This window comes from Embiotoca jacksoni, unplaced genomic scaffold (assembly GCF_022577435.1).
Source record: "Embiotoca jacksoni isolate LCO1_2020_lvr unplaced genomic scaffold, fEmbJac1.0.p SCAF_15, whole genome shotgun sequence".
Lineage (NCBI taxonomy): Eukaryota > Metazoa > Chordata > Actinopteri > Embiotocidae > Embiotoca > Embiotoca jacksoni.
The window spans coordinates 7,036,752-7,051,304 of record NW_027185285.1 but is presented as its reverse complement, the minus strand read 5'-3'; the positions used below and the strand labels follow the sequence as shown (position 1 = coordinate 7,051,304).

General features: G+C 41.0%; 3 protein-coding genes and 1 non-coding gene across 4 annotated transcripts; all 4 read right to left on the bottom strand.

Annotated features, from left to right (window-relative positions):
- Positions 1-244: 244 nt before the first annotated feature.
- Positions 245-3,344, bottom strand: pvalb8 (parvalbumin 8). The gene is made up of 5 exons (XM_069148524.1): positions 3,049-3,344; positions 2,514-2,581; positions 1,745-1,877; positions 1,040-1,149; positions 245-555 (listed from the first exon to the last, which is right to left on the bottom strand). Exons 2-5 carry the CDS (start codon positions 2,572-2,574, stop codon positions 530-532), a joined length of 330 nt encoding a protein of 109 aa, XP_069004625.1. The 5' UTR covers positions 2,575-2,581; positions 3,049-3,344; the 3' UTR covers positions 245-529.
- A 1,147-nt stretch (positions 3,345-4,491) lies between these two features.
- trnaq-cug (transfer RNA glutamine (anticodon CUG)) lies at positions 4,492-4,563 on the bottom strand. The gene has a single exon. It is a non-coding gene; the product is annotated as a tRNA-Gln (tRNA).
- A 2,219-nt stretch (positions 4,564-6,782) lies between these two features.
- On the bottom strand, positions 6,783-8,751 carry pvalb4 (parvalbumin 4). The gene is made up of 5 exons (XM_069149187.1): positions 8,645-8,751; positions 7,996-8,062; positions 7,737-7,869; positions 7,196-7,305; positions 6,783-7,091 (listed from the first exon to the last, which is right to left on the bottom strand). The coding sequence occupies exons 2-5, from the start codon at positions 8,054-8,056 to the stop codon at positions 7,066-7,068; spliced, it is 330 nt and encodes a 109-aa protein (XP_069005288.1). The 5' UTR covers positions 8,057-8,062; positions 8,645-8,751; the 3' UTR covers positions 6,783-7,065.
- Positions 8,752-10,382: 1,631 nt separating this feature from the next.
- LOC138198057 (parvalbumin beta-1-like) lies at positions 10,383-12,868 on the bottom strand. Its single transcript, XM_069149189.1, has 5 exons — positions 12,785-12,868; positions 11,842-11,910; positions 11,430-11,562; positions 10,949-11,058; positions 10,383-10,673 (listed from the first exon to the last, which is right to left on the bottom strand). Exons 2-5 carry the CDS (start codon positions 11,900-11,902, stop codon positions 10,648-10,650), a joined length of 330 nt encoding a protein of 109 aa, XP_069005290.1. The 5' UTR covers positions 11,903-11,910; positions 12,785-12,868; the 3' UTR covers positions 10,383-10,647.
- Positions 12,869-14,553: the final 1,685 nt, after the last annotated feature.

Genomic DNA, 14,553 nt, shown 5'->3' with positions numbered 1-14,553 from the left:
TGTGAATTCACACACCTGGGTTAGTGTGTGCATATCCAGATCATCACTCTGTTATAGTTTTTCATTTCATTTTGTGAATGTGAAACATTTCAGTATTACTTTATGTTAAAGTTTTGACGACACCACAAACATTTGGTTGTTCTGGTCTTGTCATGGTGCACTGTCATCTCAGACCGTGTCTGCATAGAACGCATACAGATAAAATCAAAGATCTGCAATCAAATAATGTAAAGGGCCACAGGACTTGAGTTTAATTATTTTATTTTCTCAGTAATTTGGTAAAGTGTACATTTATTTGGGCAATACAGCTTTATGATCTGTCTAAAACATATGAAAATGAAAAAAAAACAACCAAAAAAAACATAACAAGAATGTAGGTGTCACCGGAATGATTCTTGCAAAATAAGAAGAATTAAAAGGTTTTATCTAACCAGATGGAAAATGACTTGACTAAACTAAGAGCCCTTGAAGCGGTCGGATAGGGGTGGCGGGGGGACCAGATTGAGTTGGAGAAATGGAGTCCAGCTGTTTAAGACAAGACCATGGCCTGGAACTCTGTGGAGAAAAGAAACAGTATAAGTAAGAGATGTGAGAACTGAGTCTGACCAGTGTCTCAATGTAACTAAAATAGGTGTATTTTAAATGTAAAGCCATAACGAAGAGAACTAACTTTGAGATTTTACATTTCAGGAACACAATTTTGTTCTGAAATTAAGAGCTCGTTATTGACCCAGTTGTCTTGTCAATTCAACAAATTTATAAATTTAAAATCAAAGATGGTCTTCAGGAACCTTATCAGTTATCAGTTGTAAATGTTGCCTGCGTCTCCTGTGTAGTTCTTATTCGAATTGACGAATAATATGGAAATGCAAGAAAGATTGCAGGAAAGATAGTGTTTAGAGACCTGCAAGGAGTGGTACCGATTGCCGCTTCTTTAACTTAGGTACCGGCATTACTTCCCGATATATATCAGTAATATAGTCTACCCACATGTATATTTTTTATAAAGCGTGTATCAACCAGGTGTGGATCTTCTCACCATCTGCTCCAATTCGACCATCGCTGTCATCGTCGGCAGCACATAGGAAGGCCTTGGTCTCCTTGTCTGTCAGAACGCGAGCCCCAGGAGAAAACCTCTGGAGGAAAAACCTGGTGGGCACAGAGACAAACACAATTACAGACTGAAGTTATGGGTACTCCTCAGTAACAACTGAATGAATAATGCCATCATATTCAGAAATCAGGTCAGTCAGTCCTGATGCAATACACACAAGAATCTTTTACATGCACACACATGATTTCACATTAATTTTAAATTCAGTTGTAGGTCTGTGAAGTAAAATGCCTTCAGTTATCAGGCCCTGGTGCTGCACTGTATATTGCTCTACAGCCAGACAACATCACGTCCACGAAGTAGACTGTCTCTGCGATGGTTACAGAGTCCCTCCTTGTGTTTTTAAACTTGTCTTTTGCGTGTCGTTTTCTGTGCGCTGATGAAATAGCTGTGTGATGACTGTGTTGCTAATTCTGCTGTCACAAATGTCACGTTCGGCCCTCAAAGGTTGTATCCTTTTCTTTACATCCTTTCGCGTACCAGATTATCATGAAAACTATAAGTGACTCAATTTTGTTTCCAGGAAGACATCTGAGTCTAGTGTTTGTGCCTGTGAGAAGGACCGGCAAAACCGGTTGATCGTGGGCACAGCAAACAAAAAAGTTGTAACTGAGCTGGCTGCGCACTCACTTGAGCTCTTCCTCCTCAACAAAACCGCTGCCATCATTGTCCAGGATCCCAAAAACTTTCTTCACATCCTGAGGGCTCTTCTTGGTGAGGCCGCACAGCTGGAAAAACTTCTTTGGGCAGAAGGAGTCTGCAGCTGAAGGAGAAATCACACAGAGTTTGATGAAGAATTAAGAGATCTGCCTTCTATTTGTTTCGCTGAGTTCTACGTGTAGATATTCATATTTTGCATGAGTCATGTTTGGAGTTTTCTGACTAAACTAGAATTAAAGCAAAGGCACCGTAATATCTGCAAATCCTCAAACAGTTTATGTCAGAGATTATATTATATCTATTATAGAGATGCGATAACATAACTGAGAAGGTACTATTAAATGGAAGTATGCCACTCAATATTCTTACCCAGGAATACATATCATAAAGAAAATAATGGTCCCAAATGTTACTTGTTTTTGAATTTAACAAGTTTAGAAGACTGATTTTCTTTTTTTTTCTTTTTTTTTAACTTTGAATGTCAGTGAGAGGATTTTAAGATCAGATCTGGACTCTCACTGGTTTGTGGCCCAATTGATACTCATAAAATAACACAACAAAGCTTCACTTTTCCCCAAGGATTTAGGTATATTTTCAACATAATACAAGTTTTTCAGTCTCGTAGATGGCTATCATATTGATGCATCTCCATTGACTTTTGGCTGTAGCTACACACACAGGCACACACACTCATTTATAAAATACAGAGAGCAATAATGATATTGGTGGAAAACGATACCTTGGCAGTCCTTGATAGCACTGTCGATGGCATCAGCAGAAAGAATAGATGAGAGCGACATTTTATTCCTGTAGGAGGAACAGCCATGGTGAATTATTAAAACATTTAGCCAGGTGCAGTACAAACCATATAAATTGACACACTGATGGGGAGCAAAAGGTTTCCGAGTGGCAGCACCGTTACTGAGAAGTCAGTGCAGGAACGAAACGTGAAGAAAGTCTTTAAATCTTGAAAAGTTGATAAAAGTCATTGAAAACGTTCCTCCGTGCAAAGTGCAGCTGACAACTATGGCCGCTTCTCGCAAATTAAAAATACTTTTTTTGTTTTTGTTTTTGTCACCTATAACATCAGTAAGTCTCACTTTTTACGCACGGAAATATTCGACCTGTCATTTAACTAGTCTGTCCTTAAAGTACTCAGACGTACGCTGAATACACTAGAGCCAACGAATCAGTCTATAAAATAATTTAAAATAAATAAAAAAGTAGCCTATTTCTACCAAAAGCGACGCCCCAGAATCCACATTGCAACTTACCGCGTTCAGGGGTTCTCGCCAAGGTCGGTGATCCAGCAGAGAGGTAAGGCTATATGGTGACTGCTGTCCGTCAAGGCGGATTTATATAGGTCTGATTGCTGTGACAATGGGGATTGCTTGAGTTACCTGTCTATGGATCAAATTCTAACTGCCCGCCCCTGATCCAATTTCTCAGCTAACTAATTAACCTTTACTATTTATAACGCCTGGAGGCAGAGAGAGCGGACCGTGTACATCTGTAACGCCCTTGTAAATAGCAAATTAAGTTAAAAAGGGCATTCTTCTCCCCACCCTCCACTACCTCATGTCATCCCAACACCCCTCCTATCACCTCGAGAATTATATAGTACAGTAAATGCAGGGAGGCTGTAATGTAACTGCAGTCTCTCTCTCTCTCTCTCTCTCTCTCTCTCTCTCTCTCCTTTTCTCCCTCTCTTGCTGTTTCTGCCCCCACCCCTGCCTTTTCATGCAGATATCCTTTTACAGGCAGCAGTTCCCAAACGAGCACATCTGAGTCACAATCCAATGAAAATATGCTCTTGCCATTACATTGGAGGTGAAAATATTGGAAATGTGATGCCAACTGACATTTGACCTTCCATGTTAGTTATATTGAAGTATTGCAGAAGGACCATGTGTCTTAGGACATCTGTCCTCGCTTGGAAACAAATTAATTCAAAACCATGGTTGATTTCAGACGTCATACCATGAACAGTCTGTGTAGCTGATGCATTTTGTGTTGCTTCACCTGCCCAAATCTACTTTCCTTTCACCCTCATACACGGTAGCAGCAGATGAGATTTAGATGATCTCCAGTCAAATCTATTATGACCCCAAATGCGTGCTCATGGCTGAATGTCAGGGACACCAGTGCTTTATAACCTTCTCACTGTCTCATCCTGACAGGGGACAGTCTGAATTGCTTTTTCAACTGTGCTGATTAAGAGACCCGGGGTCACCCTCTGCTGTCCCTTTGCCATCCTGGAGTGATGGTGATGATGATGCATAATGCGCAAGTGTTCCAGGTATTCACATGCAGCATTAAAAAACAAAGGTCTAGCTGAGAAATGTAATTTAGAGTTGAGTACTGGTTTCATTTCGGTCATTTGTTTCTTATGTATTTTTGGAAGTCCGAGCTGCTCGTTGGATTTATTTTGTCTGTCCAATGTCTCCAGCTGCAAAATGAGCAGTTCAGGTTGTCTTTTCCGAGGTCATTCGTGGCCCCCAGCGGATCTGACACACAAACAAATTCAGGGGTCATTAAGCAGAGTCCTGGGAGAGTGGTCACTGCAGCAGGACACTGAAAGAGGGTTTTCGTTTTACCTACGTAAGGTTGTTTCAAGGTGTACGTGCAGCTCACAGAGGACACATACGCAATTACGTAAATGGCAGGCAGTTGTACAATGAACAAAGAATTCGGTTCTATTTCATAAATAGAGAAGAAGGTCCCACCGAGATTTGAACTCGGATCGCTGGATTCAGAGTCCAGAGTGCTAACCATTACACCATGGAACCACACACTCTCTCATGTAAGTTCCCCCCCCCCCCCCCCAACTTAGCACTAAAAGGGCACCGGAGTTCCGCTCTACTCCTCTTGTATCAGAAGTCAGCCACTTTACGCGTGCGCATGTGTGCGCGTTGCGCAGGTGAATCTTGGCAGTGCTACGCCCTTGCACGCGCCAGCTGGCGACCAACAGGTAATGTTGCCCTCGGTGTGCGTAAAGATTGTCTTGAACGTTATTTAAAGCCCTAAAAACCGAAAACTACTGTCAGTGGCTACATATGGACTCAGGTGTTGCAGTTGACGCGTTATGCCCTCCTCGTTGATTACACCCGGGCTAAAGTCAGGCGGTTGAAGCGCAAGCACGGTTTGCCAATCGGTGCGCGCAGAATTTCCCTCATCTATCTTATTGTATTTCATTTAATTTTTGTATTTTGTGTGGTTTTTTTTTTTGTCTTTGGGTTACATGATGAATTTTATTATCAAGAAATTATGCACAGCAGCTCTCTGTTTAATTCTTTGGCAGCATGGTGTCTTTCATTATTGAATAAAACCTTGTTGTTTCCGGCGGTTTGTCAATGTCATCCGGTCCTAAACTTAATCCAAGTGCCAATTTGTTAAAGGGGCCCCTCAACAAGTGTGTCCGATAGCCTGCTGTGAATTTCTAGTGAAGCAGGACTGGACTGAGAAGGCAGAGAAACTCAATCATCTCATCCAGACTGTGTGAAAAAGAGACTGTGGACACCGGATCGAGAACAGCGGTGAGACTCTACCCACAACCGGTGCATGATGTCATCCGCCATGTTGATACCTCCCTAACTATACAGTTACTGGTTGATCATTTATTCATTTACATTTGACAATGTTCTTTAGGAGCCTCCTGGACATAGATTGGGAGAGGGGACGAACTCAGTCTGTCTGTCCTCTCGGGTAATAAATGGACTGGGAGTTGTTACTAAAAAAAAAAAAAAATAAATAAAAAACCGTAGTGCCGTTACTCAGACTATCCCGTTCTCTGCAATACTTACTGCAAATACCTTACTGTGAGAAATATTTATTTGTAAGCCTAATATTAATATTATTTGCGTGATGAGGTATTGACATTTGTTTCCTACATTTAAAATCAAATAAGACTAAACATATGTTCAATGATTTTTGTGTATCTCATCCAAAATAATGTCTAGCAGTCATCCATTACAATAAAATATAACAATACATTAACAATAGTGTTAAGTAAAAATTAAGTTAAGATGTGCACAATTTTTAAATCTAGGCTGCAGTATCTTCTTTTGATTTCCATCTCACTGCATGAAAGTAGCTATAGCACAATTGGTGCACCACTGTATAGTTGCAACAGTTCTTCTTATAACCAGATGATTTACTGTCCCGAGTGTCTGTTTCAGTCTCTGCAGTTAATGGATGTATCGCCATCTAGTGGCTGCACGGTGGAACTGCATGACTCTACACATGCATTGTTTCTCAAATACATACTTAAGCCACACTTGCTATTTTGACTGCATTCGTGCTACAACACTGACAAGTATGGAAACATGCAACTGAACTAGGAGTACCCGCGTGATTGGCTCATAACGGCCAAAATATGTATTATGAAACGCCTGGACTCTTGTCTCCCTCAACGGTCGCCATCTTGGCTACGTAAGGAAGGGGAGGGGCCACTGACCTATTTTCAAACTCCAGAAATTGGCGGCTGAGGAAGCTCCAGGTGTTGCTTCAGGTCTACACAAATGTGTTGTTTTTTTTGTTTTTTTTTCCCACCAAGTACCACTATGCAGTTACAGTGCGTGAAACAGGGAGCAAGAGAACAAATTAATTTGGGAATAAAGTGGCCAAACAAAGCCGGCAGAGATGTTGGCGGGTGATGCATTCACGTGTTGTGGGCATCATTTCAGGTAAGTGTTCAATTTGAAACGACAGTACTGTCGAAATTCACGTCTAAACAGTGTAAGTGAGACACAGCCACAGTCAAACACATACGTTTTATGGTTTATACTGTCAGTAGTGTATTGCTATGTATGTGTGTGTGTGTGAGAGGCAGAAAATCCTGTATTATATAGCTACAACCTAGTTAAATGTTGGCTTTAAGTCACCAGTTTTTTGATGTTTTTTTTGTTGTTTTGTTTTCTCCCCACTTTTCCATTTTGGCCACAAAAGCTACATTTCATGAATTGAAAAGAGACATAAGGCAACATGAAGAACACAAATAAACCAAAGAGACCGTAGCAAAAGAATATTTATTCTTTCTTTTTTTTTTAACCGTTCGTTCCTGGAAAATGCATCATAGATTTTACAGTAAGCAAAATTCATATTTAAGACATGAACACAACCGAGCGACATTCACAATCATCATTTTGGACAGTGTAGTGTTGTATTGGAGGAAATGTCTCTTAAGCAAATGTATAAAAATTATTTATATTCAGATGAAAAGGGGGGAGGTCGACGTGGGCATTTTTGTTCCATCAGAGCAAGTGGTGTTGGTCAGTTGCCTTTTTTTTTTTTTATGCCTTAACCATGGCAGCGAACTCTGCAGAAAGGCAAGAAAACTCACCGGTTGGGATCTGTTTTCCACAACAACAACAAAAAATATCCAAATCATTGGAAAGAGCAAACGAGTTGTCCATAGCCTACCATCAACGCCAATCTTGCCGTCACCGTCGGAGTCGCCGGCCTTGAGGAAAGCCTTGGTCTCGGCGTCGCTCAGTGCGCGTGCACCTGCCTTGAAGTTCTGCAAGAACAGCCTGCAGACAAACGGAGGCAGTGGTGAGTTCACGGACCCTCAGCTCCCGTTGGCACCGGACGCACTTCATTTTGGCCACAATTTAGAGCGTGCCGTATATATCGATTGCGAAAAATACCGAGGCACGTTTGATTCGCTGCAGCACTGATCATTTATAGGATGCCATTAGTCACAAACAACGAAATATGTTTTAACTTGCGAAATGTATTGAAAGACAAATAGAAGTTTATGTCAAGGGCAAGCACTTAAAGATAGTTTGACCCCGAGGCGCCTACATTCTGTCAGTCCACCGCATTGACACACGAGCCGGAACACTGTCAGTCACTGGGCTAATGTTTGACATTCCCTGTTATTTGTATGCATCAGAAAAGAAGATACAAGTTGTCTTTAGTGTGAACTCTGATGTTTGGAGTAGAGTTGGCAGTGTCTTACTTCAGCTCCTCCTCCTCAATGAAACCGCTCTGGTCCTGGTCAATGATGCCGAAGGCCTTCTTGAGGTCATCAGCAGACTTTCCGGCCATACCGCATGTCTTAAAGAAGCTCTTGTGGTCGAATTTGCCTTCATCTGAAAATGAATGAAGGTTGTTACAGAGATCCACAGCTGTACAAAACGCGCACTGTTGGTCCTGCTTTTTTTTTTTTTTAAAGCCACGCATCGAGTGCGGGCGCGAGTGTTTTGTCCTGGAGTCACCTTTGCACGCATTCAGGGCTGCAGTGATGTCAGCATCTTGCAGTACACCTGCGAAGGCCATTTTGAGCTGCAGAAATAAAATGAAATCGATTATCGGTGCATATTATCCCAGAGGACAAAAGAAATGTCACTGTATTAAATTTAGTTGATTCTGTGGCTCACTGTGTTTAATTTATCTATCAGAACAACTAATGAATCACATCAGTGCACAGCACTACACTTTTCATAACAGTTTTGGCCTCGCTCACTAAATAAATTAGTGTTAAATATCATATTAGTCCAAATGCAATAAAACACAAAAGAAAAAACTTCAGCTTTCAAAAGAGTAGATTATTCAGTCCGCTTCTCTCTGACGGGCATGTTTGGAGATGCCTTTCCAAATCCAATTCGAGAGGTCGAAATTGACACGGCTCTAAAGATGCTGTGAGGTCTGGCCAGTAATCCATCTCTTCGTGCAAGCTCCAGCAAGAAAAAGCAATACTCATCTTTCTTTTAGATGCTGCATTGCAGTAAGAAGTCCTTCTTAATGTTAAAAAAAAAAAAAAAAAAAAAAATTCTGAAATGTTATTTCAGAGAGGCGAAGCGTGATGCTGCGGCTTTTGTCTGCATGGATCCCATCTTTCTTTTTCTCCTTTTTATTCCAACTCACCTCTGGTGTCTTTGATTTGTGGGGTACAGATGACACGGACAAGACTCGAGTCGACTGCAGTGATCATCCCGGTGCTCCCGGTGACCTTTTATAGTTTCGCTCCATCCAAATCGGAGGCATAAGATAACTGACACCGAGAAGTGGGAGGAGGAGGGCGGCGGGAGGGAGGGGGGGGGGGCGGCGAAAATTCGTCCTGTTGCCAGAGACCGGTCTATTTTAAGTTTCACAAATGAAGACGCTTAAAAAGGTGCGTTTGAATAAGTCTTTAATGTCCAACCAATTCTAAGAATAGGCCCGTACACTGCTGAGGACGACGAATTGGAAGTGTTGCTGGCACCACACAACCAAATCCAAGAGGGCGGATACTGAGCATGCATGCGTTAGAGCTGGCGTAAGTCGAACTGACTGGTCGTTTTCCTCTTTTCGTGAAACATTTCATTTGAAAGGCATGGATAACCCTGTTCACGAGTCTACTTTGTGACTTTACCAGTTGTTAAGTAGGTATAATGTGCGGATTTATGTTGAAATGTGCAAAAATAAATTCACTTTGTGAGAAATGTGCTGTCAGTCATGTTGGCAAAATAGGAGCCTATCATTTGTGTTTGATCAAGTTTCGGCCGTATCTGCGTGTTTTTCTGTTAGTCTACATAAAACCAAATCAATTGCAAAGTCCAAATTTCAATCAGCCCCATTTTGACTGGCAAATCAGTTTTATTTCACTAATTAAAAATGTCTTTATTGTTCAAAGTGGACTGAGTGATTTTGGAAAAGCTCCTCCTCATTTTTCTTTGTAGTTTAAAGTGTGGCTTATTCAATAAAATTAAAATGTTTAAAAGGACGTGTTCATGCTTTTATGTAAATCAGTTTTTCCCAGAGCAAAGTAGAAGGAATGAGAGAAGGTTTTATCATTACTGTACAGCTCCACTTGTAATGCTGAATGAATAGCTTTGACCCGTAGGTGGCAGCACTATCCTTCAGGGTGAACCGAGTGAGGAGTGCAGTCACTATGCCTCCCTCTGATGGACCACAAGCTGAGAGTGTCATCTGATAGGGTTGAGGGTTTACATATTGCTGACTTGCGGTTCCCAGAGCATTCATAACTTCCCCTGGAATTGTAATTTGACTTTATGACTGAGTTGTTCAAATTCCTTTCTCGGCTGGTGTGTGTGGGTATTGTTTACTTTCCCAGAAAATGTGGTAAACACTGCAAGAAAACTGAGTAGATGAATTGAATCATTTGTTGAGGACCTGTCAGACCACTTAGATCTGCATTTCTGCAGTGGGTTTAACCTGTTATAAGGTCCTGCTGATGCAACAGTGACTGTTAATAGTCCTCCTGTTGCCACAGCACATTATCTAATTGACTATGCAGCAGTTGGTGGAGAAATAGACCCTGGAACAGGCCATCTAATTACACAAAGTGTGATAGCTTTCCATTGCAGTCCTCCCCGGGTTCAGGAAGCATGGGAGCAAAGCCCCAGGGACATTCCCAATGCGTTTCCCAGCTGCTGGCCCAAGTCCAGCCACATTCCCCTTCTCATTAACCAATTATCAAAACAAGTGCTGGGCAGGTCATTTCAACCATCTCTCAGCACCTCCTAAGTATTCACAAACCCCAGCCAGAGGATGCTCCTTTTAGGCTGCCTCTTCATCCACCTATTGTGCTGAGATAACTTGCAAATATGTGAATAGAGAGGCTTGTGAAATGCAATATAAAAGATGACTGATGGGAACGAGATGACTTTAGACCAAAAGAGTATTTATTCCTGGTTTTTCACTCTTCCTCAAAAGTGCAGATGGTGTACAGTTTGCACAAGTCATTTTTTTCAGAACATATAACACATCTGGATTACATTAGCAATAAAGCATGTGTTCCATGTTGAGAAATAGTCTGCAGGCAACTCATAAATAAGGTATAAAAAATATTCTTCAGCTGATGATTAGTGAATCTTGCAAGGAGCTTGCAGTTCCATGAAAAGAAGTGGATCTTGGTCAATGGAAATTTATGCCTTTACAAGTTCAGCAAACTCTGTGAAAGTAGAATAAAACTGCCATTAGTAGTGAACAAACTGTATCCAGCTTCTTAGGTCATAATTGTGGGATGATTTAGAGTGATTGGACCCAATCTCTGACCAAGAGTTTGAATCTGTGTAGATATTTTAAATATGTGGATGGATGTTAAAAATTCAACTGTAATGCAGATTTAGACTAGCATTAGAAGTAATCATGTATAACTGTGCAGGGATCTGCTACATTCAAAGATGTATGGAGGAAATTGTAGTGTGCTCCACAGAGAGCCCTTACCATCGACTCCGATCTTGCCGTCACCATCACTGTCACCAGCGGCGAGGAAATCCTTGGTCTCTTTGTCAGTGAGGGCTCTAGCACCGGCAACGAAGTTCTGCAGGAACAGCCTGGCAGGTGGACAAAACAGTAGGAGTTAAAAGTATGTTGCAAATGCTTTCAGCATCCTTTAAAGCCCTATCAGTGTCTGAGATTTTAAGACAAACTGCAGTAGGTCAGCAAGCTTGTCGATATTAAACGTGCCAAGTCATAAAACCTGCAGGCCACATTAAACAAGGCCTTTCTTTTGTGTCTTTAGTGCAGGTATTGTGTTATTTGACCCAAAAACTAAAGCCAAGCCAAAATGTACAAATGAGGGGGTAAATTAAATCTACCACTTTTTAAACATAGGGAAGTAATATAAGATCTGATCCACATTTTGGGCCACTGAGGCCTTAGCATTGAGTGTCAGCTTTAAGTATTGATTCCTGGAATGTCTTACTTCAGCTCGTCCTCCTCAATGAAGCCGCTCATGTCCTGATCAATGATGGCGAAGGCCTTCTTGACCTCATCAGAAGACTTGCTGGCCAGGCCACATGCCTTGAAGAAGGTCTTGTAGTTGAAGGAATCAGCAGCTGAAAGACACATTGTAACACCATTAGCAAGGTTGCATGAACCCAAAACAGGACTTGCATGTTGATGTAATATGGTAACTGTGACTGGCAGTTGATATGACACATTCTGAAACTGAGAGATTAGTAGGCCAGTCTGAGCTCAGCCAACTTCTATCAGTTTTTCTAACATCCAATTATGCATTTGCAGGGTAATTTCATAATGTGTAAACAATGATAATACGGATGAGGAAATCAGCCAAGTGTGTTTACTGTTCCATAAATAAAAATGTTGTAACTCACCTGAGCAGCCAGCAATAGCTGCTTTCATGTCAGCATCACTGAGGACACCAGCGAAGGCCATTTTTTATTCTGCAGAGAGGAAAGAAAACATTTAGGCTCAGGGCTCAGGATGTCCATCACAAATAGGCAGTGGACATATTGTTGCAAATTTATTGCTTTGTAATAAGGAATTTTCTTTACTAATATTTCAACAGGCCCTCCAACTTAAGTGGCTAAATTCACATATTGTGTGGACCATGTACTGTCTCCAAACAAGTTTTTAGGTTGGATGCGCCCTTCTTAAATGCAGGCTGTTTTCCTATGTTCCTATGTTTAAAGTAATCATTTATCAAACAGAGCCTGCATCAGTGGCCAGACATTAGGTATCTAACGAGGCTTTTCCTACTTCAGAAGAGAATACATGTTTAGGCATTATTATCTCATTTAATTCTGGTCACAAATAAACTCATTGCTTTAATTTCCAAAGCCTGCCATTCAGCTCTACCAATCACGTTTAAAATGGACCTAAAGAGCTACTCTTTGCCTCGGATTTAGATGTCAACCAAGAAACCATCCTGTCTGCCCCAAAGCCATATGCCTCCAGGGCGCTAAATAGACGATGCTTCCCCTGAGAGGCCAAATCTCGATCACATGAATCACTGCCACGAAAAAGTAACACAGCTGGAAACGCAGTGATGTCAAACGCGCCGATAGGTCTAGGTGTTGTTGGGTTTTGTTTTTTTTCTTCCAGTGTAAATAGCGCAATTATCATCCACAAAAGTTGATCTTCTGAAATCAAGTGGCCATATTTGCCCTCCTTTCCGCACTAATTGAATCGTCCTGTGGTCCAGCGGTTGGCTATGTTGGTTCCATTGCTCTCTATAATTTGTAGTCCATGAAGATCCCCTGATCTGAATGCTTTTCCTTCCAGCAGTATGAGCGGCAGAAGTCGCATCCCACTCACCTTTGAGCTGCGTTGAGGCGAGTGAAAACCAAGGCGGACTCGAGTGAATGCCGCCAGTCCCTTTCCCTCTCTCTTATATATCCTTGAGCAACACCATTTACAGAGCTTTGAGTCTCAGTATCAGGTACCAAGATGCATGCTTTTCGAAAAAATGTGTCTAGTAGTCTGGAGCTATTTTTAGGTGAACAAATGAGGATGCTACCATGTGTGCTGGAGGCCTATAGCTAGACGTGTGGAAACCCGAGCAGGATCCGCTGTTCGCCGACTCCGCTGGACATGTTACACTCATATGATTTATAGCCAACATTCAAGATGCTGATTGTGATGTTGCAACTTTCCTCTGAGATTATAAATGAAATGAATGGGTATGCTGTATGTGAGAGGGCAGGCCATGCTCATACTCCCAATTGAGAAAAACTTGGAATGAGCTTCAAGGACTCGGAGCCAATTTAAGTGCTGCTCACTTCTTAATTGGTAGAGGAAATCATTTATTAACCGCCTGAACCGTAAGTGTTCACTCCAAAGAGAAATAACCTATTAGACCACTCTAAAGGACTGCTTAAATGATGCCTTTAAAAACGCTATTGCCTTTATGTTGTTTGTGTCATTAAAATATTAAATATGATCATAGACAGACTGATTGTTATAAACTATATATGTCTAACGTATTTGGTATCAATAAAATGTTTCCATATAGGCTACCCCATTCATACGCTTTATGAACCTGCAGTCAGTGTGATAATCTTAACTGAGCTTTAATTTGATATATGCTTAATAAACTCCACCGATATTTAATAGCCTACCACTGCCTGTAGTGACTGTGTGAGGCCGCTAAGAAGTAAATTGACTTAATGTGGTGGTTATTTCGCATATATTTATTATTCTGCTAAAAAAAAAAAAAAAAAAATTATCACATTATACGTTATTGGTGTCAGGTTTTCTATTTTTTACATCTGAAGGACTGGAGTTGCAACACCATCGTAGATGGTTTAAGATGATAGACATGTGTGGCCCATGCCTAAATGCAGTCCTGTAACTTTAACTACCTCAAGTATAAGCATCAATATATATTTCCATAAGGTTTATCTAACCTCCGCATGCGGTTTCGAGTTTCAAAGTAACCAAGCGCCCAAACTGGGACGAGATTTGTGGCCCCGTACATACAACTAGATCCTTGTCCTTAGTAGGCAATGCACCGATAATTGGGACTATTTTTTTTTTTTTCGTGAGGTGTAATCGCGTGCTTTAAGAGGTTCGCAATTTGGTAATAACCAGTACGTAGTTTTATAATTTCTACGTGGATGTGCAGTAATTTGTCTTAACATTTGAATTGGCATTTCATTTGAATGCATATACCGCCGATTAAAAACCATTGATTTTCTCAAAACAGTCGTAAAATTGAATTGAGTAACTTTCATAATTTCTCCATCGCCACTACAGGTTTTAGATGATGAGTTATTCTGCAACAGTGAATCAGAACTGGGGTTTCCTCTCATGAACATAATGTCAGTGAATAATAATCGGATTGTATGCCAGTTGTATAACTATGTGATTTTGTGTACAGGCATCCGAAGGCACTACATAATCCTAAATATTTCCTATGTAAATTAAACACCAGATGTCACTTTAATCAGTGTATCAAGTAAATCAGTGGCCATCTCAGCATCATTCATGCTACATACAATCTTCAAGATCATTTGGCCCACACATAACACAAGATTGAACATTTTATGCATTGTCCATCTCAGACTATAGTGAAAAAAAAAGAC